This window comes from Sciurus carolinensis, chromosome 6, assembly GCF_902686445.1.
Source record: "Sciurus carolinensis chromosome 6, mSciCar1.2, whole genome shotgun sequence".
NCBI classification, from domain to species: Eukaryota; Metazoa; Chordata; class Mammalia; order Rodentia; family Sciuridae; genus Sciurus; species Sciurus carolinensis.
The window spans coordinates 33,103,977-33,125,226 of NC_062218.1; the positions used below are offsets into that span (position 1 = coordinate 33,103,977).

General features: G+C 41.5%; 1 protein-coding gene across 4 annotated transcripts in view; it reads right to left on the reverse strand.

Moving 5' to 3' along the window:
• Positions 1-7,563: 7,563 nt before the first annotated feature.
• Positions 7,564-21,250, reverse strand: part of Lifr (LIF receptor subunit alpha) — a 68,158-nt gene continuing 54,471 nt past the window's right edge. For all 4 annotated transcript variants that reach the window (XM_047555173.1, XM_047555174.1, XM_047555175.1 and 1 more), the window contains 5 exons: positions 20,531-20,698; positions 17,600-17,761; positions 16,636-16,729; positions 14,712-14,790; positions 7,564-14,357 (listed from right to left, as the gene is read on the reverse strand). In XM_047555173.1, the coding sequence (XP_047411129.1) occupies positions 13,734-14,357; positions 14,712-14,790; positions 16,636-16,729; positions 17,600-17,761; positions 20,531-20,698 (1,127 nt within the window). In that variant the 3' untranslated portion in view covers positions 7,564-13,733. The remainder of the gene's footprint in view (positions 14,358-14,711; positions 14,791-16,635; positions 16,730-17,599; positions 17,762-20,530; positions 20,699-21,250) is intronic.

The following is a 21,250-nucleotide window of genomic DNA, read 5'->3' on the forward strand; positions in this document are numbered from 1 at the left end:
TGGCCAGACCAGGTTCATGGGAGCAGCATTTGCCCCTCCCCCACCCCATCCGCCCTGCCTGTCTCCCCTGTCCATCTGTCCTTCCACCTGTTGCTGACACTTGACAGTCGTGTTGCCATTCTGAAGAGGGACCAGGAGGGACAAGGGATCTCTGCTTTGGCTTTGAGTGGCCACTGTGGTGAGAGACCAGTTGGAGAAGGCTGGCTGGGTTCTTGGGGAGCAGCCAGGGAGCTCGGAGTTTCATTTGATCCCAATCCTGCAGAGGAAGGATATCATGAGGCGTAGGTTTCTGAAAAACTTCTGTCCACAATCAGGATCTGAGGAAATTCCCCAGAACTTCCCACAGGTTCTGAGCAAGGCCATGTGGGAGGGAGAGGGAAGGGAAGGTTCTTGCTTTTCCTATGCAAGTGGACTTTCACAATCCTGTCTCCTCCAGGACCCCTGGGAGATCTCCCTCAGGAAGCTCGGTGAGGTCCTTTGGGTCCCCGCACTGCCCAGAAGCTTGTCTGGCCCTGGGCCACTTCTGATCAGCTGCCCTGCTCTCTGGTCCTCTTATTTGCCTCTCCTTTCCTGACCCAGGCAAGGCCCAGCTCCAGGCCTGCTCCAACACAAACAGGTCTGCTGGTTTCCACTCACTCACTGCCTGGGCTTCACAGTAACAAGCGCTTTCCTTCCGACTTCCTCCTCTCCTTTCCTCCACCTCCCACCGCCTCTCCTCCCCGCCTCCCTGGGAGCTGCCTCCTCCCTGAGTGGGAGGAAGGATCTCGGAAATGTGCCCAGAGCTGGCAGGCCGAGCGCGTTCCACTTGGAGGAAACGCGGCATTTTTCACCTTTAACCCAGAAAATATGGTTCTCAGAAAGCTTGTTTTTAGCACTGCAAGTTCCCAAAGGAAAAAGAAGAGGGAGGAAGAGGGGCCCCCAGCCCCTCACAAGGCTCTGAGGACCAGCTCTCCAACCCCCCAACTCCAGAAGGCTGTTCTTCCAGGGAGGGAATTGCCCGGGGGCAGCCTGCAGGGGCCCTGCTTAGACCAAGAATTCCAGTTCTGAATGGAAAGACAAGGCTTCAGCCCAGAGGCCTGGACAAAGCCTCAGCTGCTTCCCATTCCTTTCCCCAGCCTCTACCAGCTTCTGCTCAGCCCAGGAATGCACAGGAGCTGCTGGAGAAGATGCCGGTGGAGGTCAGGTACCAGGCTGCCTGTGACAGCCCAAGCCTTCCACTGACAGCAGTGGAAGTTTAGCTAGTTCTTCAGGACTTTCACTCCGAGGGAACCCAGAGGAGACGAAGCCACCAGCATCAGTCAAAATCGGTATCCAAAATTAGGGCTGTGTATCACTGCGGCCTACTCCTGCAGTTACTTCTCTCTTTTTCCTTTGATGGTGTGATTGAAGCCAGGGTCGCCCTGCACTCCTGGCAAGTGCTCCACCACTAAGCCACATACCTGTTCCCACCAGTTGTTTCTCAGCATGGAGTGTGGGTCCCTCAAGTGCATCAGAGTCAGGTGTACACAGCACACACTAAAAGAAGCAGGGAAATAAAGTGGACCTGCCTCAGCCACCAGGAGGTCATAAGGTACCAAGTCTGTGGAGGCACTGTAGCTGGTGGACTTTGGTGGAAGTAACAGGCTTTCCTTAGGAAGTTTCAACTCACAGGTGGCCATGTTCAGGCCAGTAAAATGACTAATCCAATTCAACAGTCTGACTGGCTTCTGGGATAGGCCCTCTGAGTAATCGCACCTCAACCTCACATTCAAAGAATGTTCACAGACTTGATTTTAACAGTCCTCCTTCTGTGATGGCCAGAGCAGATGGGAAGGGCCGGTTTAACTTAGGAAAACAGAAGCTGTCCAAAAATACTGGATGACTTGCCCATTCATCTACCGTGAGGACAAAACCACGATACTGCACTAAGGAACTTTTCTACTCCTCACCCTGGCCTTCAGTCAGGTGCGAGCTCCAGGACACCAGGATTATTAAGTGGCTTTGGGTGGGGATCAGGCTTCCTCAGGCTAGCTGTCCTGGGCCGTGTATTCACATGGGTGAGGGAGTCTGTGCACAGGCCAGTTTCCAGGGTCTGCCTGCCCTTCGATGAGAGAGGCTTCTTCCAAAGTTCCTGAGTTGAGTGAATCTGAAAGCTGATAGCAGATCTTTTCCATCAGAGTGGGATTCAGGCCCCTCTAGAGGCAAATGGGCCTGAATTGAATTCCTTCCCTTCTCTCCTTTGCCTTCATCTCCACAAATAACCTCTGTAGCTCAGGGGAGTTGTTGCAAACTATTTCTGTACAGCAGTGCGCTTCCCCTGGGCCCAGCCCAGCCTGGCCAAACCACGAGCTGAAAGCCAGGGCAGGCGGCGGAGGATCCTCCTCTGCCTCTCCACGTTTCCCTGCCCGTCCTCGCTCAGACAGCTTTGTCCTAGAAAGTGTGTGGCTCCCAGGACCACTTGCCCTTTCCTCGAAAGACATGAGAAGAACACTATGTCTGAGCATTCGGGAGGAACTCTCTGCTTTCCTGTTCATCTGCCTTGTCTCTGTGCTTTGCGTAAGATCCAAATAGTGCACCGAGGTACAGAAATTTCCTGATACGTGGTGTGGCCTCCCCCATGTCCCTGCCATCCACCTCTAAGCAGGTCCCTACTGGGGACTATGGCTTCCGTCAACAGCCTGGTACGGAAGGGCTGCAGCTCTGCCTTGGCGAGAGGACTTGGACTGGAATGTCTCTGGAAGGACAGAGATGCGCAAGGCATTTGTCATTTAAACTCATTTAATAACCAAACTAAGAAACGCCAGGCCAGGGAGGGAGCCAAGGGAAGCCCTGTAAGGAAACCAGCCAAAGGAAAGTGGAGGCAGAAAAAGTGAACTATCAGATGGAGAGAGCCCTCGGGGAGGGCTAGTTCCCTGCCTGGTGACCTCAGCCCCCACCCACCGCAGCAGCAGCCAACATTCCATGTTCTGTCTGAACTTGGGGCTCAGGGGTATAAAGTGTGGGCCCTGTCAGAGCGGAACATGGGTGATGCCCACTGCTTGTCCAGGCCACGATCACATGACCTCGAAGACGCACACCCCAAGTGATCATCCATCCCAGCTCCTCAGGTGGGCCTGGGAGGTAAGGCCCTTTGCCCAGAATTGGGGTCTTATTTGCTGTAACAGGAATGACTGCATCTTGCCTGAGAAGCTGGAGCCCTGGGCATGTACTTGAAGGGTTTGGGGTTGTTTGGGAGGAAAACGGCTCAGTGTGTCCTTAGGAACGTCAGGATATCCCTCCCCAGGCACTCACCCACATACATTTCATGTTGACTGAGGACCTGTGATTCACAAAACAACTCCTGGCCAAGAAACTGGTGGGAATATCAAGCAGGGAGAAGACTTGGTTCCTCCAATCCAGGTGTCGGGGCTTCACCTGAGGCTGGGCACCCTCTTCACGCTCACTGGCCACTCACTCCTTCAAAACCGGGTGGAGACTCTTGCTTTGGGAAGGATCTGATTCCATTTGTGAAAGCTCACCTGACAGGGCCAGCCCCCCTTTTGGTTAGCTCTGAATCCGCTGGTTAGTAACCTAATTATGGGAGGATACTCCACTATACTCACAGTTTGGGACAAGAGCCCATCACATCAGTTGGAAAGAATCTTGGGGGTCTTCTTAGAATCCTGCCTGCCTCAGTTCTCCTTCCAGCCTCTCCTACTTCCAAGTAATACTTCCCTGGCATTTTTTTTTTTTTTTTTCTGAAAATGCACCTTGTGTCACGTGGTACCCCAACTAAAGGATATGCCGCAGTCTGCTACTTCCCTGAATAATGAGTCAAAGACTGATAGGGTAGGGGAATTCTATACTCATGGAGCATAGCACTATTTTAAAATTCCTATTTATAGTTCCTGAAAATCCTGGTTACCTTGAGCCCAAGGACCTTTGCCAGTGACTAAGAACCCAGGAAGGAGGACAATTGCTGGTGGGGTGCCCAAGGAACTGCGGAAACTGAGTCAGGCAGCTGTCCTTTCCAATGGCCACTGAACATGGACCCCTGGGCACCCTCTGCTCACAGCCCCTATTGGTCACCTCATCTTAGAGAAAATACCAGGTACCCAGAATTCTGCTCTTTATCCAAATCTTCATTAGTTAGTTGCAAAAGACCACATTTTATGGCACAGAAAGGTTGCCTTGAGAGTTCTCACATACAATATGCCAAGGGGTTCCCGAATGACGTTCGAGTGTTGTTCCTTAGTTCTGACCACACTCTGGTCACTTTTTCCCAACTTTCAAAGTTATCTACTGTTTGGTGAAAAATCTGAACAATATGAAAAAAGAAAAAAAAAACCAGAAATTCAGTTGTCTTGGAATTTTCTATACTCATAGAACAGTGCCATAGAAAGAATTCATTGATAATGCCAAGATTTCAAAAATATATTAAAGAATCAAGTTCCAAATTAGAATATACAAATGTCATTCTTTTATAGGTATGTACAATACACCTATATATGAGCATTTGTATACATCTCACACATATATTCACATAGGGAAAGTGTCTAAAAAGGTAAAAAGTAAAATGCGAAGAAGAGCAAATGCTAAGATTACATAATTTTCTTTTTAGCTATTTACTAGTTTTTCTTTAGGAGTATTTATTATTTTATCCATTCAGAATATCACTTCTTTCTTTCCAACTCTGATGAAAACAACCTTGGAATAGGACCTCTGCCTGGCCACTATTGGCTAAGGATGGACATGTGACCTGCCAGGCCAGTCAGAGTCCTCACTGGAAGCTGGCACAGAGGTCTCTCTCCTGATTTTGTAAGGTCTGATTATAAGTTTGGAGAAGCCCACCATGGGCCCAAATCCTTGGGAAGCTCTGGGCTGAGGGGAGTTTTCTATATAGGGAAGAGATAACTGTGATACTTCTGGGTAGAGAAGGAGTCTACAGCAGTTGTGCCTAAGGAAAGAATCAGGGCTTTCCTAATCACAAAGTGGATGCTTGAGATACAGGGCAATCTGAAGATTGACTCCGGGAGGAACAGTTATGCAACTGAGGGAAGGGAGGTCAGGACAGAAATGGATCACTTGGTCACGCAAGTTGTCCCCATTAACTTGGACGTATACAGAGAACTTGACCCATAGAGAATGAAAGTACACTTCAAAGTGTGGAGGAAATGGACTGGAAATGGGTTGTGGCTGTGGACAGGGTATGGATCTACTCCAACCTGTTGTCAATTTTTGATTGCATTTTATCCTCCATTGGCTATTGTTCAAGAGAGAAAGGGATGAAGGCAAATTTCCTTCAAGGGAGAAAAGAAAATTGCATTCAGCACATATCTGAACATATCAAGGCATGATGGCCCCTATCTGCCCTAAGTCACCACAGGGCTATGCTGTTCCAAGGACAGAAGTTTAATGAGGACTCCCCCATCCCTGCTGCTATTTGCCATCTTTCCTTAGAGTATTTCTTAAGATAACATATTTCTAATAACCAGGAAAACATGTTAGACCACTTGTCTTTTTTCAAGACATTAAAAACATTATCAAGCACCTGACACATGGCAGATATGAATGTTAGTGACAGATGCCCTTCAATTTTGATGTCTAAATAAAGCTTCAGAAAGGTGCATGGTGCTGTGGGCAAGTGCAGGGCTGCTCTAAGGCCTGAGACCATGAGGGTTCTGGAAAAGGTTTCTCTGAGCCAGCAATGCTTAGCTGAGACCTGGGGATGGTGAAGGTCATCTGAGTGAGGAACGCTGACTCCAGCCCTCAGCCCTGTAGGAACAGATGCCAGGGGTCACCTCGCGACCCTTTGCTGTGTGCTGTGCCACTGGTTTGCAACTGAAAATGGAATAGAAGATGTGTCTACATTGGTTTGCAGGTAGTTACACCTTTATGGTGCTGATCCCAAGATCTGTGGTGTCTCTGAGGTTTCACAGAATGACACGCGTCACAATCAAGTGTCTGTCCAGTGGGGAGCATTGTGCACTGTGTCTGTGATCCTTCCAACTCTCTGGCAAAGGTAGGCACTAAGGACCATGTTCCAGAGATGAGGACGGGGGAGAGAAAGAGGTTGAGTCCCTCCCAAGGTGGCCCATGTGATGGTGAAATCAGGAGCCATCCACGGACATGGCAGAGACTTCCAGGAGCAGGAAGAATGTGACACGGCATGAGGCAGCAGAGAGCAGAAAAGCGACTTCGGACACTGAGAAATAGCCTCTAGGTTGTTTCTGAAGGGGATGTTTTGTCTGCACTGGCAAGTGGGTGATTTGGGACAGGGGTGGGGGCGTCCGTTCTTAACACTACTCCCTCAAGGTTTCCCGTCTCGATGCCTCAACTCTGAGAAAGACGTGGGTGAGGGATGCCAGCCAGTACCTCTGGAGACAGGAAGACACTGACTCCCGCAGGGGCAGGAGGAGAGAAGTGATCTAAATTTGAGCTGGAATTTGACATTCTTTCATACCTTTCAAGTATTTAGAGACATGAGTATCAGAGGCCCATACACAGGGGTTGCATTCATTTTAACATTATTTACACTTAACAGCATAATATCAAAATGCTCTTCATGTCTCCATAATCTGAGATGAATCACCCAGGGATAAAAATCAGCTCCAATTTAATCCCAAACAGTTCAAGACATCTTTTCTATCTCAAACTTCCTAGGTCTTGGAGACTAAATATTTAAAAATCAGTTTTACTGTTGGTCACTCCAGGGAAAGAGGAATGGAGTAAATTAACAGGCCCTTTAAAATGAATTCTGTAGCTCACATTTTAGTGTGTACACAATACTGCACATTAAAAAATTATTTGTAATTTTTTTTCTTTTCCTAATAATCACATCCTACTTCTCTTTTTGACCTTCTCAAAGTTCCTAGGGTCATGGTGCTATGGACATTTTGGCTCAAAAATCCACCATCTGGAAAACAAGTTATACACTGAGAAGTCCCTGAAGGACCAAACACATGTATGAGCTTTTCTTGCACTTAAATACTAACATGTGTCTCACAATTAATTTATAACGTGTCTGCCACTTCTGCAGGTTAAATTCAGGCCCCACTCGCATTTTAGTTGCTGGTCTTGCTAAGTATGAGGTTGCAAATGAAGGACTTCATTTCTCCCTTTATGAACTTCCATTTAAGACCATTTTATATTTTAAAATTACTGAGGTTTTGCTAAATCAATTACTATATTTCCAAACTCAGTAAGTTGAAGTAAAATTTTGACCTATTCCCTGAATCTCCACAATTGTTTAGCTTATCTTTGGAAAAAAGAAATTAAAAATCATACTTTGAAGGACCTGTATGTATTACTTATGGTTAATGCTGGGTTCCCCCTAATTGGTTGTTATTATTATGATAACTTCTCTGATAAAAGAGAATACTGATTTAATGGAGCAGATGGAAGGTTTTACAAATACCAAAACAATGGTTTCAAATATTAAAATTACAGCTGTAGCTCTACATGACTGCTTCAGAACCACTGTGTGGTAATTCTTATGGGACAGAATATAAAAACACGACAAAACAAAGGCCACTTTTCCTAACTGCTCAAAACATAATGAAAAAAAACAAAAAACTCAAAGCAATAATACCCGAATCTGTCAGGATAAGATGTAAGAAAATATATTTATTTTTTCCATGACAATACTATGATAAAATTGTTAAATACATGCATGTTTTAAAAACAGACATAAGTAACATCTTTAGAGTTAACAGCCAAGCATACTAGTTTTATATTTATGGTGTCTTAGTAATAGTTCCCTTATAGTCTATGTTCTTACTATAACCATGTTTTCCAAAAGATATGGAAACTAAATTCTGAAATTATATGATGATATAAAGTGTCCGAATTTCCCATTCTATGAGCAACACAATATCCACATTTCCACAAGGTAAGAAATACTTCAGCTGTCATCTCTCTTAAGTGGAATTGTTTTATTTCATACTAAACTCAAGAATTCCAAGTCAGAGTGAATTGTTCAGATCCACTTAGACCTATAGTTTACATACATTTAAATGTTTCCTTATATGATTACACATGATTTTAGGTAGGGCGTATCACAACTAATCATTTGTTAAAAAGAAAATGTCCTTAGTGGTAACATTTCAAGAAATGAAAAAGGGAAGAGTTTTGGATCTGCAGTTTCTGTCTTCTTTCATCTACATTTATACACACCTGACCAAACAAAAGTTAGCAAACAGTTACTAGTATTTATAAAAAACTAAAAATATTTAACATAACACCACCTTTAAAAAAAAAACACTCATTCTACAAACCTTATAAAAGACAACAACTTGTATCTGTTCACAGTATGCGTATTTTGTAAACAGTAATTCACTATAATGTAGTTTTGAAAGTAAAAATTTCCTAGTGTTGTAAAGTAATTTTCTACTGAAATAAGGACATTGACCAATGGCCAGTTGACGGAGGAAGAAAAGGTAAAACAAACATTCTTACAAGGAACATTGAGTATTTTTAAGTGACTTATTTTTACCTTTGAACAAGCATTTAAGGTGGTACTATCTCAAATTTAGGATGTCTATCTTCCTATCCAGGACAATCTTTTCCAAGCAATTCTGAATTGACATGTATTTAAGAAAAAGTCATGCTCCTTTTGAAGAAAGTAATAGGATAAAACAAATTCCAAGATACCTTGTAATACCTAACCTCGGCAACAATGAAATGAATACGGTTTCTTTTTGCATGTCTTCAACTATTTGCAATGTAATTCACATTTTTCCTAAGTATTATGTTGGAAGAAAAAAATTAAATAGAAGGAACCATTTTCTTATATTTAAAAATATGGGGAAAAGAAACTGGATCAAACTGGCAGATCATTTGAAAAAAATCTTAGAAAACAATTATTCAGTATTCTTTTCTATGATCAGCTGCAAAAATACTACTACTAATGTTAAACCTAACAAGAAACTTGTTTGTGATTTAATGAAAATTGTATTTCCTCCTAGAAATCTTTTGATCTTCTATAATGCACCACTGGAATGCTTAGGGAAAAAAAGTTCAGAAATTGAAAGATATCCATTTAAACTGGAAGAATTCTAAAGGGAAGTATACTTTAAATGTATAAAGAAAGACAGCAAATTTAAGTGAACCATTCAATAAAGTATACAAAGTACTTTAGACTTAAGTGTATCATTAAAAAAAATGTATGTTGTTAGTGTTTTGTATTAAGTTCTGACGGGCTATTGTGAAAACAATCTTAGGAGACATAAGTAAATGGAATAAAAAATAATTTCCTTATCAATTAGACATTTGGTTTCTCAATCACATCTTTTGGTTTTTAAGGTATTCAGTTTCAGAAACTCAAAAGTAATATAGGTTATTACTGCTTTGTATCTGATTAATGTTCCACCAGTTATGGGTTTACTTATATAAGTGCTCTGGATTTATTCTTTTGGTGGTTCTTCAGCTAGGCACTTATGCATACAAACAATCAGAGGGTTTCCCTCTTCAAACACTTTTTAAATTTTTTAATAAAAATGTAGAAGAGAATTTGTCTTGCTTAGGTAGATTCTTTTCATAACTTGGGATATTTGTAATTCAAAATATTAACATTCCCAATTCATGGAGAAACAAGTACTCCTCACAGGTAAGAGAATCCTGTCATAATCTGATACCATAATATAAACACGTGGATATATTCAAGACCAAATCACATCCCTTGAAACTACCATATACAATCCCCTGACAATGTTAGCCAATTAATTGAACATTGTTTTAAATCACCTACACTGGTATGAGAAATAATGAGCAGGAACACAATCATGTAATGGTTAAGACAAAAGAACTTACTGAAAAGAAATAAAAATCTAAACACCCTGGCAAAACAGGAGGCTTAAATATTATTAATAGGGCTGGCATGTAATCCATGAAGATATAAATAAATCTAATTCGAACCAAGTGATTTCCAATGAATTTAGGCTACGTCTAAAAGACAAGTGTCCTGAAAATTTGGCCACAAGTCACTTTCTTCTGTAAAAAAAAAAAATTTAGAAGAAAATTAGGATACAAAAGATCACAAACGTCTGACACTATGAATATTTTGGCAGAAAATATCAGTTTAAAAGAAATGCTCTGAAGAAATATTTTATCAAGAAAATGAGTTCATGTATTAATGTCTAAGCTCTCAGGTACAATGTTGTCTGTCTGTCAGGACACATGCTGAGTTGGTACAAACATGTCCCGAACTGTGTACCCCTCAAATAAAAGCAGACCTTGAAGAGTTAAAATTATGAATAAGCTATCTAGTGACATGTATGCATGAGTCTTTCCCAAGTTTTTCCTCAAAGCCTGCACACACTTTTACAGTAGATTGAAATCTCTGAGCCAACTGTTTTAGATCCACACAGTTAGATTCTGATATACACTACTCTTCGGCAGAACCCTGTTGAATTTGCAACACTCAGGGAGAGGGCTCATCAACAAAATATGAGTCACTGAACTCTTGCTATGTGCCTAGTCTTGGAGGCTAATGATTTTTCCCATGTTTTACACCTCAGGGGCCCAATTTTACACTTTGAAATGAAGAGGGCATGTCATAAACAGCATACAAATTTTAACATAGTTCAAAACAGGAAAACAGCAAAAATTACCCTAGTGTGGATAAACAAAAAAGTTTTTTCAGATTATGTGCCTGAGCAGTAGAAAACTTCGAGTTAACACTTTTTGAATAATGACAAGTTAAAGGATACTTTAATTTCAAAATACCCTAAGATTGATTTCCAATTCTCTTTGGAAGAAAACAGTCTCTCGTTTCCTTCACTAAACTCCACTTAATTATGCACATACTGCAACTTTAAATATGGACAGTGTGAAGGTGATTAAGAAATTGCAGTACTGATTCCCAACAAGAATACAATTTGCATCAAGTTTTGAGAATGTGACTTTTTACCACAGTTTCCGAGTGCAACAGTGCTACACATTCTAAATGCAATCCTTCAGATCCATGAGCCGTGAAAGTAATGCTGGTGTGGAAAATGAGGCTGAGACTTCCCCCTTTAACTTTTCAATGAATGGCTGCTTCTGTTTCCAGCTGCAGGAACAAAGCACCTCTATCACACGGCCCAGAAACACACAACTCAACTATGCAGACACTCACGGGCCACCATCCCAGGTCCAGGGCTCACAGGTGCAGAAGCTGATGACTTAGATGGCACATGTAAGCTAATCCCTGCAACATATCATTCACATGGTCCATCAACGTCAAAGGTCTAGTTCAGTGTCCAAGAATATTCTTACATTAAATGTAATTTAAAATGGCCACTCATGAAAGAAACAAAAGTTATAATGAACCCCAGAATCTCCACCACTCACAGGAAAGCTTCATTTGAAGTTGGCTTTTAAGAGCTGACAATGTGTCCTATAGTAGTTCTGTTCCACAGAGGTAATGGAACGTGTTTCTAGATTAGATATTTAGAATTTTCTAACTGATAACTGAACTTTTGTTAGGACAGAGAACCTTCCTGCTCTTTTTTCCCCTGTCAAGAAGAACTGGAAGAACCACATGTAGCTTCCCCTAACTAGTTCTTAACCTTCCCCACGGGAGAAGTAACTAATCTGACTGGACAGAGCATGGTCACTATTGGACTACCTTTCACACACAGCATGGGCCTAGCACTGACTGTACAGTTTTCATACATGTATGTACAAGTCAACTTATACAGTGAAGTCCTGGACTCGAGAGCCTAATGGTATTTGGCATCTGCCACACACGTGAGGTGAGACAGAATAGAAAGGGTGCAGATGGAAGGCACGCCTCTCCAGGACAGGTCCCACTCTCCTGACCTTTCTGTGTTCTCAGGTTAGTGTGGTTGAGACCAACAAGCCTTCATCCTTGTCCTACAAGGATGGAACGCAGGACTGGAGAGCTTTAGCAGGGACATAGCACGAGTTGAGGGCAAGTGGAGTAGGGTGATAACAAGCTCTGGAGGGGACAGGAGAGGCAGGAGCTATAGGAAGGAGCCAAAGAGGACACAAAGGAAGAGAGAAAACTCTTTTAGGGATGGCTCTGGTTTGGTATATTTTTCATTACTAAAAATTTCTATGAGCTATTATGTAGTTTCAATACACTACACATGTGCATAATTACTTATATTTCATTCCACATATCGAGAAGTTCAGAATTTAGTTTAATTCTAGCAGTTAAAATAAGGATTCACACACTGAGTACCTAAGTAGATTTTGTCCCTTGTCACCCTGTTGTTCTTTCTCCACAACATGGTTTTAAAGAAGATACAATAAGAGTTACAACTAATAATAATTGTTCCATTATTTGAGTATACATTACAGAACTTCAGATGATACACAACAAGCCTATCTTAACTAAATCAGATGTCTCAATCTTCAAGTACTTTTGCTTCAACTATCAAAGGACAAAATACATAGACAACCGGAGGGCAGGGAAAACACCTGATGGGCTTTTTCGCTTTGCACTCTGCTGTGCTAGGAACACACGGGATGGTCAGAGCACACCCAGCTCAAGCCACGCCTCTGCAAGGATCTCGGAGCGACGGCTGCACCCGGGCTGTAGGTAGCTGAACTGATTCAAATAGACTTTACGACCTTCCACATGAAATAGCCCTTAACTGTTCCTGAAAGAAGCATTCTCACTTTAGTTTTAAGCTTAATAACTTAAGGACTAGATCTGATAGTCTGGACTGATAACTGCTTTCAAGGGGCAAGAGATACGACTTAGGGGGTGCGGGTGGGAGAAAATCGTACTGGGAGGTGTCAAAGAACACCACTGCCTGATGACTAGGTTCAACGGCCTGTTCTGCTTAGGGGGAACCAAAGTCAATCAAAGCTACATGGCCAGCTAATGCTGCTAGATATTGCTTAGTAGTCATCTCACATAGTAAATCATTGGAATTATATGCTTATGAATAACATTGAATTTACTCATATAAAGCTGACACTGTATGACAAAATAAAATGGATTAAAAAAAAAAAAAACACTTGGATCTATAGGCCTAGAAATTTAAGTTTCAAATATTAGGGCAACCAACTGCAATAACAGAAGCTAGCATAAAAGCTAAAAAAAAAAAAAAAAAAAAAACCAGATAAAATAACAATGGAAAGGTTTGAAAAACCCACCAAAGCAAGAAAATATGATTCTGATTTGGGCTGGTCAGTGTCACACTTATTTTCCAAGTTTGCACCCCTGAGATAACTTTGATAACCATTATACAGTAGGCACAGAAATCAGCACACTTTATCAAACAGAACACTAAATAGCTGTTGCTACATTAAAAATCATATTAACTTTTGTAAATGATGTGGATAGAGGAGAATCATCTTAAAAGTTTAAAAACATGTGCTTGGTTGTCCTTTAGAATGGAGCAAATGTCAGGCCAATAAACATTATGTGACTTTGACATTTTTCTCCCTTGCCTGCAAATCCCCTTGCAATTCCATCAGTATACATACAAGAAAACCATTAACGACAGAAAACAGGTGCTGTGGGATTTGTTCTGCATACAGCAATCGCCTGGAAATAAATGCTTCTTGAAGGAGAATTCTTTGGCTCAAACGCCAATAGCTCTGAATCTTGAGTGTCGTGGGTTGAGGATTCCGAGTCACATACTTTGGCTTTTGGACGACATCAAAAGCACACGAGCACTCCGAGTGTGACTTGCACGTGATGAAGTTCGCCTGGCTCCAAAGCTTCACAGGTCCCTCCAAGAAAACCCAGCGCTGCTGAGGCAAACGCCAGCAGAAGAGCTTATTGAGATGGTAGACTGAAGTGACAGGTGACACCGTTAATCATTTGGTTTGTTCTGAAAAAAGTTTGTAAAGGACCACCCTCCTCCATTAGATTTCGGAGAATCTTCCTCTTTAGGGGGAATCAAAAATTGTCGGGAATTGATGGAGCACGGACTTCCGAAAGAGACGATTTCACTGTTGCTGTCTGTGGATCGAGGGGAGTCTGGGGAGACCAAATGCCACGTGTTTACATTGGCCTGAGGCCTGTAGCCTGCAGTCTTATCCATGTCATCTCCGGCAGCTGTCGCCTCTGCAGCAGAGTTAATGGGGAGGCGCATTTGTGGCTTATAGCCTGCTCCCACCACGGGGTCACTGTCTTGTTCCTCCTCTGGTTTGGCCTGAGGCTGGTACATGGACTGAACGTCAATGTAAACGACTTGTGCCGTCCCTCCGGCCTCGTCCACTGCAGGGTTTGGCAGCTCCTCCTCGATGATGGGAGGACAGTAGGACACCACCACATGGTTTTCAGGTTCCACCTCAGAGTGACCTTCAGGACGCTCGGCTACTGGAGAAATGATTTCTGTATCTTCTATTTTAGGAACCGTTGATCGGGTCTCCAGAACCTCAACATTGTTTGGGGTACAAGGATTCATTTCCAATGTTTTAAGAGCACTGCTTCCCTAGAAATAAATTTTGAAATGGTGATTAAGAACAGCACTAAATGCTACTGCAATGCTTCTCCTACAAAAAGGGCATATTTATTTTTTCACATCTGCTTATAAACATTGCCTCTGTGACTCTGTAGTGTGCAAACAGAGCAAAGCCACTGTTTTCTCCACATTAGTATTTCCCACTGCTATTAATAGTAGTGGAAAAAAGAGCCCAGTATAAACAGTCCAAGACCAATAATTTTACAAATGCGTATGTTAAAACATGCTATTTTCTCCATATGTTTTACATCTGCAGGTTACAAACTTTTCACAAAAGACCAAAGTCAGTATTTCAAAGACCAATGTAAGAAAATAAAAGATTACCTCACAGACACTCTTTTGAAACTGCAATGCTTTACAATTTTCTGGATTTGGGATATCAGGGTAGAAGGTTTCTTTAATCCTTTAAATAAAGAATGATTAAGTAATTTAATAACTAAAAATTGTGAATCAGATAACAAATAAGTCATCAGGCTTATTTATTTTTTTGTGGTACTGGAAACTGAACTCAGGGCCTTGCATACATCAGGCAAGAACACTACTACTGAGCTACATCTCCAGCTCTGTATTTTATTTTTGAGGAAGGATCTAAGTTGCCAAGGCTGATCAAAAACTTGTGATCCTCTTGCATCAGCCTCTCAAGGAGCTGGGATTACAAGAATGTGCCACCACACCTGGCTAGGTTTATTTCAACATTTCATATCAATATTTTGATGAATACTTGACAAAAATGTGTGATCACTCACTACAACTTTCTATTCCAGGTTCCAATTTGAAAAGTATAAACAATAATTCTATCCCTAGAAATATAATACCTCATCATGAAAATGGAAAGCAAATAATTAAAATGGTGATTGTGCTATTACTTACAAAGTAAAATACAGGCATTGTTCATACAACCAAAATTTTCAGACTGCAAACTAGATTAAGTAGGATCAATCTTTTAGGGAACAAGCCTGCACTGTTACACAGGCACAGCTATGGTGCTGCATAACCACTTTACCACGGTGCTGAACAGCAGGAGCAGTGAAGGTGAGAGCCATGTGTCCCAAGCACGTCAACTGTCATGCCAAGGGAGAGAAAAGCTACTAGTTGTAGGTAAAAACTGAATGCAAAAGAAAATGCGATTTTCTCAGTATCATATCAGATTTCTATATTTAGGGCAAGAACTGTACTGAAATCCCTGTAAGAAAAAGAACTGTTAATACGCGTCTGAAATGTTCTAACCTCTAACCATCCTCCTTATTTTGTCTTTTTATTTTTTGGTATTATAATAGTTATCTTTAAAATGTGATTTTTGGTAATAAGAATATGGTTATTAAAATGGGCTATAGATCTATAACTATTATCATTTTGACTTAGAAGTCAGAATTGCTAGAACACATTCTCTTCTTTGTCATAACTCACGATGGTTTTTAGAAAGTGAGGGCTTTTCTCTGCATGAAAGGGGCCACCTGCCCCACACCAGGACAGCTCCTGCCAGCTGATCGAGTACGTGGCACTATCTCCTTTCAGCCTCTGACCATCTCGCCTCGCCTCACCTCAACTCCTGCCTCTCTCTCCCAGTTCTCCCACAATTCCAGGCTTTGCAGAAGCCATTCTCTCTGTCTGGAATGTTCTTTCCCTGCTCCTTCACCTCCCAGATGCCCCCAGAAGCAGCCTCCCTGTAGCACCCCGCTCCCCTCCTCCTCGTACCACCCACACTCTGCAAGCACATGTTCACTGGATGCCGGCTGTCCCTCTTCCCACCATGGGAGAACTCTGTGAGGACCAGGTCTGTTTTGCTCACCACTGTCTCCGCCTTTGCACAGAAGGGAAGCAGTACCTGATGCATAAAGGAGTGAATGACCACAAGGACCAGATTTTCTAAATAGGTCACCAGGACAAGCAGGACCTTAGTTATTAAATTATGCTTAATCCTTCAGATGCCTGTTGTTAACTGTTATGTCTGAATATATATGTGTGTACATATATGTGTACATATGTTTATTTATATATATTTTAGCACAACTGCCATTACTTTAAATTATAAGAATAGGGAAAAATTTACGTTTTATACTACTAATGTTGAAACTTTTAAGCAGAATGTCATGTTCTTGCCTAATATTAACGTCAATGTTAAATCTGACTAAACAAAATATATACTCTTACTAACTGGTACAACTAAAAAGATGTACTTATTTTGTAACACAAAACAAAATAATCAAGCCCCTAAAACACAAAACAGAGTAAAAGCTGGTGCCATTACCACTCTCTTTTCCGATAGCAAAGGATGCTTGTGACTACGCCGACGAGAACAGCCACCGCCACTGGGATGAGGATGGCGATGATCAGTCCCACAGCTGAAAAGAATGTCACAGACAACAACAGTCAGCATTTCAGTGTCAAGTCTGCAATAAACCTGATCAGAAGGATACTTAGGTTACTATTATTTGGAAAGAAAAGCAAAAAACCTAAAGGCTCCAGGGACACTGAAAAACTATTAAAAACATGATCCTCAAACCTTCAAAGCATTTTCATAATTTTTGATTTTTTAGAACAGACCTTCTCAGTCCTTCCACTACTGAGACAGAGGCCAGGCAGTTCTTTGGTTGGAGGGGAGCTGGTGGGACTGTCCTGTACCACAGGACGTTTTGTCAACATCCTTGACCTCTAACCACCAGGTCAAGGAGCACTCCCTCGTCTGCCAGTCGGAAACCTCCAGGACGTTACTGAGTGCCTCCTCCAGGGCAAAGGCTGCTTCAGCGGAGAGGCACCGCCTCGGGCACCGTGGCCGCACAGCTCTTCACTAAGAGCTGAACGTGAACCCCAATCCTCTTCTCGCAGGCAGAGCACAAGCCTACAGAAGTATATGCTGTACAAACACTTTCAAAGCATATTTCCTTCACTTCTCCCCAGACATATTAAAAATTATACACAATTAACTTTAAACAGCTTGACAATTATATAAATTCAACATGAGCCTAGACTTCTAGACTTTGGATATATTCCTAATTCATTAATTTCTTAGGTACCCATGTGGAAATAGCTTCAAATAACTGACAGGAAGAGGTGTGAGGTCATTTCATGACCTTTTAACCTAGCATAAAAATGCAGTAAAATGTAAAATTTTCTTTTAAAAAGAAGAGAAAGAGATTGTTTCGAAGACTAAAAATTGCCAAGGACACCATGCACTTAAGATGGAAAACACCCGAGGTCAGTATCTGACTTACAATTTTCCTTTGTCACCACAAACATGCTCTTCTCTGGGCCCATGCCACCATCTGTATAGGCTCGAAGTACCAGGTGATAACTTGTTTTACCTTGAAGATCAGCAATTCTCAGTGTCTTCTGGGATATGTCAGTAATATTCTTAACTTTTATGTCAGACCGCCCTGTTGTTAAAATGAAGAACATTCTAACTCATCTCCACACAATCTTCAGTATGTGCCAGTCACACCAGTCCCCTTTTAAGTCAATCTGGCTGGCTACCCCCAGCCAAGGACCAGGAGCCAGCCCGAGCCACATATGAGTTCCACTCTGCCAGTCAGGAGTGTGTTCAAACTCCTCTGAATTTGAGTGTCTCACTCTGAAATAGAATATCACAACTTGTCTCACAGGACTACATAAAGTTCCATACACAACCTTAGAACAATGGCTGGTGTACATCTGGCAATCAATAAAAGTCACTTCCTGTCTATTACTAAGACCATGAAAACCACTACAACCCAAACCCGGGGCTGATGCTGCCTGTGAGTCAGAGGCAGAGGCTGGACAGGGCAAGAGGGCAAATCAATAGAGACAACTTCAAACCACTTTGAAAAAGGATCTGTGTTATGGGAATTTTCAAATGAGAGACTAGGAGGAAGTCTTTGAATTACTTCAAAAGCAGTGTGAATAACTTTAACTTATTCTACTTTTAAAAATCTCAACCAAAATAATGCAAGATGATAGTTTTAAAAAGTAAATAGTATTAAATGGCTAATAACAAAATATGACAGTTCCCTACTGACCGCTTCCCTCCCCACCTACAACCCTTCAAAATGTTTTTTTACCTTCATATTTTAAAATAACCTTAGATTGCTAGTTTTTAAATTTTAGACAATGTCACATTCAAAAAAAGTCAAGATTTAGCCCTTTTCCACTACTGCTATCTCCCCAACATATCATTCATATAGAAACTTTGCAACATTTGGTGAATTCAGTGCTTACATTATTATGATCTCACATATACGGGTTATTGCTAAAAATAAAAAAAGTGTTTCGTAAGATACTTCCACTTCTGTTTTTCTATTGTTATCACTGCCTTCCCCCCATTTGCTTGATTTGCTATGTACCAATTCCTAATTCTTCCCACATCTGCCAGTGAATACTCACTACAATTTTCTATGTGGTCAAACAAAATTCCAGTTCCACACCTTCCCTGCCACCTCCCTGCCTCCTGCTCTAGCCTGGAAGTCCTTCTGGGCCTCCCTGTCCCTCTCCCCTCTGCAGCTTCCTGGGTCTTCCCCACTTTTCTCAATGTGAAACACTCTTCTAGCAGCTTCTGGAGTAAGGCAGCATGGGGAAGTAAATACTTGCTGCATTGTGTGTCTAGAAATGTCCCTATTCTACTGCCATACTGGCAGATAGACTGGCAGAGTAGAGAATTGACTGAGTATGATTTCACTCAATTTTGTGAGGACACCACTGTGGAATCTCGTAGTATCTCTGTGTTGGCGGGAATTCTGGAGTCATTAGCTCTGATCCCTTACAAAGAACCCAATTTCCTCTGTTTTGAGGACTGCATGAGGCATCTGAGTTTCACTGCAAAGTACCTTGGCATACATCTTTTCCTAGCTATCTTACTGTGTACTTATTATACCCTTTTACTTTTGTATAAGTACAGTCCTGCAATTCTGGGATAATTTCTTCAATCAACTCTCCATTCAGCTCAGGCTTGTTCTAGCTGCTTCCAACACCTGATTCTGCAGGTGAAGAGCACAGTTTTCTCCATGGTACCAGCCATTCATTTAAATTTAGGTTTATCATTCTCTGCTTGTCTGAGTCGTCTGCCCATGCCCACCCCGACATTTCCGAATTCTCTTTTCGGGTGCTGTCTTGTCATCTGCATTCTCTTTTTCCTTGTGGCTTTGTGAGTTTTGTTCTTCTTTTTCACGCTAATTTGAGTGACCAACCCACCATGTCTATCTGGAAATCAGAGGCTAGAAGTCCAACCTGTTCAAGTACAACATTTCTGAACATTGAGGAAACTTATATTCAGCTCTGGGTATTTGTAAAATTGATATTTAGGGTTTTCTCATCCACAGGCCACCCTGAAGGGTTGGGAACTGCAGAAATCAGCAATCTGCGAGGGTGTGGGTTAGAGCAGCAGCTCTCAGAAGTGACTTAGATAACGGCAGTCAGCACCCTGGTACAGCGCTGCTGTTCTCTCCTTGGCAGACAGGCATTAAATGATTAAAAGGGCTTCCTTCTGAGGAGCAGTCCTAATGGAAGTAAAAGCTCTCTGAAAAGACAATCCACTCGTGCTGTGCTGTTCATCGGCGGGGAAGAAACAGCTGCCTCCCCACAGAAATACAACTTAGGAAGAGGCCAGAAACCTGTATAAACATTTCAGTGCTTGCAAATTTGAGATTCTCTAAGGTCGCTGGACACTTACCAACTGACCAGGACTGACGGTGCTTTTTAAGTCTGTAAACCTGCTCACATCTCCACTCAACCCAATTAAGTTTCTCAGCACATTATGGCTTGGCTAAGGATGATGCTGACCATGCTGATGGTGCTTTGTCAGATTACAATGGGGCTCTGAAGCCACTGGATCCTTTTCTCCCCTCTCTTCCATTATTATAAGCAGTTTTTTTTTTTTAAAGTAAATTTTATAAGATGCTATGTTGTGGATCATGCAAGGCTAATAAAAGTCTCTGTCCTATGGGACTTTTAACAGACATCAGAATAAGTGATCTAAATGATTTCTAGAAGACCACACATGCCATTTATTGCATATTAAAATCTTGAAACTCTCATAGTCATAAAATGACTTCACTTTCATTTTCCTATTTTTCAGACAGTTTTGAAAACCAAAGCAGCTCTCTTCCCGTTTCATTTTTTTTGTGGGTAATGACAACTTCTGATAAACACTATAGTCACGCTAGGAATTTACTTACCTGATTCCAAACCCCTCATCTTAGATGTGTCTCTTTCTCCTTTTTCAAAGTAAAATAAATACCCTCTTAAAAAGCCTCTAAGCTCTTCCACAGGAATGTCTTCCCATTTTACTAATATGGAATCTGCAGACGTATCTTCCACAGTAAAATTTGGTGCAACAATTGGAGCTGTAAAAGGAAGTCAGTTGCTGAAGGAAAGTGTGTCAATACAGAGTAAGAAGTAACAGTTCATGAGATTTCTGGCCTTGAAACCTGCTAAACTTGGAATCAGAACTGTGTTCTCTACTTAATCATAAACTTCCAGTGACAGTAACAAAGTTTATATGCTAATAGCCATAGACAAAACATAGTTTTAGGAACTAAGGTAGAACTAACAATGCAACTTTTGCACAAAACACATATCTAGGGAAATGACTTGTGTAAAATCTTTAGTTCAGTACTCAAATGTACTTTAATTTTATTTTCCTTCTTCATTGATAGTCCTGGAATAAGTTCACAGTTCTTTATATAAATGGAAATAAAATATTTTTGACATCCAAGTTAAGATTTAATTTTTCTCAATAATAAAATTGTGAAATATAAACATTAAACAAATGGATTATGAACAAGTAATCAAATAAATAACTTTGCATTTACTATACAAATTATTTTATCTTCCTTGAACACCTTAATTCAATCTATTTTTGGAATTCAATCTCATCTGACTTGTAATTTTTCACG